The 3,196-nt window shown below is 37.0% G+C and overlaps 1 protein-coding gene and 1 long non-coding RNA gene across 2 annotated transcripts; one reads left to right on the top strand and one right to left on the bottom strand.

Annotated features, from left to right (window-relative positions):
* Positions 1–369: 369 nt before the first annotated feature.
* LOC105315018 (E3 ubiquitin-protein ligase TRIM71-like) lies at positions 370–2,669 on the top strand. Its single transcript, XM_020004728.1, has 2 exons — positions 370–453; positions 504–2,669. Exon 2 carries the CDS (start codon positions 507–509, stop codon positions 2,667–2,669), a length of 2,163 nt encoding a protein of 720 aa, XP_019860287.1. The 5' UTR covers positions 370–453; positions 504–506.
* A 332-nt stretch (positions 2,670–3,001) lies between these two features.
* LOC109588586 (uncharacterized) lies at positions 3,002–3,196 on the bottom strand. Its single transcript, XR_002188255.1, has 2 exons — positions 3,154–3,196; positions 3,002–3,107 (listed from the first exon to the last, which is right to left on the bottom strand). It is a non-coding gene; the product is annotated as an uncharacterized LOC109588586 (long non-coding RNA).

Raw genomic sequence — 3,196 nt, 5'->3', positions numbered from 1 at the left:
ATGTTCACATGCTAAGTCATGCTTTTTAATGTTGAGCCCCCCCAACTTTTGAATCATTCCTACGCCTATGATTTGGATGCTATGACTAACCAGACTACCATAATAGTCTATATTATTTACAAAATAAATAATAATTATTTTATTATGAGTGAAGAAATGGTAAATTCTGGATTATTACAATAAATGACTGTTACCCTTCATATATCTCTTCTCCATCATAGTTGATCTCCTTGACTCTTGTAGTATGGAGTGATTCCACTGAGACCTTGAAACCAGCATCACCATTGGACGCCATGTGCTGATGCCGGATTGCAACCAGTAAACCGCCCACTTAATAAATAAAGGTACTTTAAGGTAGGGGTACTGCTAGCGGCTGCGGCCGATCGCGGAGTATCTTCTGTTCATTTTCACCTATTCTCCTGCTTTTAATTTTGACTAAGAACTATTCTTAAAGTAACATACTTCAGACTCAGTGGTATTGTAATGATTTATTTTATTTATAGGAAATGGGAAACAAAAGTCCAACCGTTACTGTAAGTATGACTTGTGAGGTTTGTTCAGAGTATTACACTGACCCCCTCATGCTTCCCTGTCTTCACTCATTCTGTAAGAAGTGTCTAATAAAAGCTAAAGGGAAGCAAGGTAGTCCTGATACCTCATTAAAGTGTCCGACGTGTGACACTAGCGTTAATTTACCTGATGGTAAAATTGAAGGTCTCACTCAAAACCTTTGGTTTGGACATAAATCAAGAGAGGCTTCGATCAAAAAGAAAATTGATAGCAAAGAAGCAATACCGTGTGATAAATGTAGCGTTGATGATTCCAGTGATGCAGCTGTAGTGTATTGCTGTGATTGTGGCCTGTTCCTGTGTGAGCATTGTAAAAAAAGTCATAAACGAAGCAAGAAAGAAGCCGATCACAAGCTAATCTGTCTAGAAGCAAAGGAATCTGTAGAATTGCCTGCTATTAAGCATGAGGCAGTTTACTGTGCACGTCATTTAGACCAAAAGCTGACGTACTATTGCAACGATTGCAATAAACTGGTTTGTCCAATTTGTCTCAATGTTAAGCATAAAAGTCACAATTACAATTATTACCTTGATGAAGGTGACACAGCACGTAAAGCATTAAAGGAAAGTGTTGCTAGTTGTGATGGAGTCATTCCTAAAGTCACTAAAGCTATTGCTAATGGAGAGAAGATGCTAGAGCAGATAGCAACACGTAAAGAAGAAGTAAGGCAGGAAATCAAGGAAACATTTGAAGAGCTTAAAGCTGCTTTAGATAAGAGATGCAATGATCTACTAATGGGGACAGAAGAGATTGCTAGGGCTAAGAGGAAATCTGTCAAGAAGCAGTTGGACGGGTTTCGTAAACTGGTAAAACAGGTTTCTCATGGTCGTGATCTTGCATCATCAGTGAGTGAGCGTACTGATCCAGGTGAGGTTCTCAGTGTTAAGAAGTTAATCACGAATCAACTAGAGGAATGCATTGAAGAGTATAAGAAACTACCTCTAGAAATAGAAGACAAAGGAGCCATTTTAACGCGTTTAGATACGTCTACTTTAAGTAAAGAAATCAATGAGTTTGGAAGTGTCTCTGAGGTAGATATAGATGTAGATGCATACTCCATTGATAGTGGGTTAGCTATTCCACTGGCAACAGTAAAGAAAGAAAGGAAATTCAAAGTGTCTCTACCAGCAAGCTATTTGAAGGGTTCCTTCATCAAAAGTGATGGCAGTAAAGAGGAGGGTAGAGTTGTTATAGTTAATGATAAGAACACAGCCATTGTATCATGCACACTTCAAAGTATTGGTGGATACGAACTATCAGTGACTATAAGAGGTCACCATATTAAAGGTAGTCCTTATCAACTGTCAGTAAAAGCATCAAGAGACTATACCACACTAACTAACCAGAGATCCTTTAGTGTAGGGTATTATAATCACGGTGTTGCTGTTCATACTAATGGTGAAGTATTTGCTAGTAGTAATGATGGCTTTGTTCAGGTATTTGGTGACGATGGTACTGCAGTAAGAAGGATTGGATCTAAAGGTAATGGTAATGGACAGTTTGGCAAGCCTTGGGGTTTATTGCTGGTAGGAGACAGGCTCTATGTGTCTGATGATACTCTTCATCGTGTGCAGTGTTTCTCAGCTACTACTGGTCAGTATATTGGTCAGTTTGGTAGTAAAGGTAATGGAAATGAACAACTCTCTAATCCTCGTGGTATGTCTACTGATGGTAAAGGTAATATATTAGTAGCTGATCACAACAACAGTAGAGTACAAGTGTTTAAAGAAGATGGTACATTTGTACAAGTCATGCAATGTGATGGTGATGCAACTGATGTAGCAGTTGATAATGAAGGAAAGATGCACATTACCAATTGGAGTCAAGATCATGTTCAAGTCTTCTCTCCTGATGGTAAAACTCATCTTGATACATACAATAATCCAGCTGGTAACTTTAGTAGTCCTGATGGTATTGCTATTGATGATGAAGGATATATCTTTGTATCATGTAACAACAGTTATCTTCATGTCTTGAGTCCTGACAGGAAACAAGTCAAATTAATCTCAGGATTATCTTGTCCATGGGGTGTAGCACTGGATAAGGATGGATACATTTATGTTGCTGATTATTATAACAAACGTATAATGAAATATTAAAGTAGTCGCTCCAATAAAACTGGAAAACTGGAATAAACTAGATACTAGAAAGACTTTTATCCCTCTTTCACACACATGATTCTCTCTCTCTACTTTAAGCAACTATCAATTATTATTGTTATTAATAGATTTATTTAATTCAAAATTTTGAAATTAAAGAAAAAGTAGAAAATCTCAAAATATCATAATCATCATTATATACTAGTACATACACATGTTCCTAGTGTACACTATAATACATTATACATATGTTTTATACATCATAGTTAGATCACTAGGTGAATCAGTACCTGATAATAAACTGGGTCTACTTTCTCTTCCATTTCTATTTGAATTTAAACTAGTTGTTTCTAAATAATCACATAAATATGCCACTGCTAATGGCTGACGTCTTGACACAATATTAACCAGTGTTGCTGGTACTCCTCCCATATCAACCTATTCAATGTACGTCATCTTTGACTCCACCCACAACCACACCCACCTGCACAAGATATGACTTGTGTGAGTAGTTTTTCTTTATAGCA

Source organism: Amphimedon queenslandica, unplaced genomic scaffold (assembly GCF_000090795.2).
Source record: "Amphimedon queenslandica unplaced genomic scaffold, v1.1 AMPQUscaffold_11994, whole genome shotgun sequence".
NCBI lineage: Eukaryota > Metazoa > Porifera > Demospongiae > Haplosclerida > Niphatidae > Amphimedon > Amphimedon queenslandica.
The sequence above is the reverse complement of the archived record's forward strand: the minus strand, read 5'-3'. Positions and strand labels throughout refer to the sequence as shown.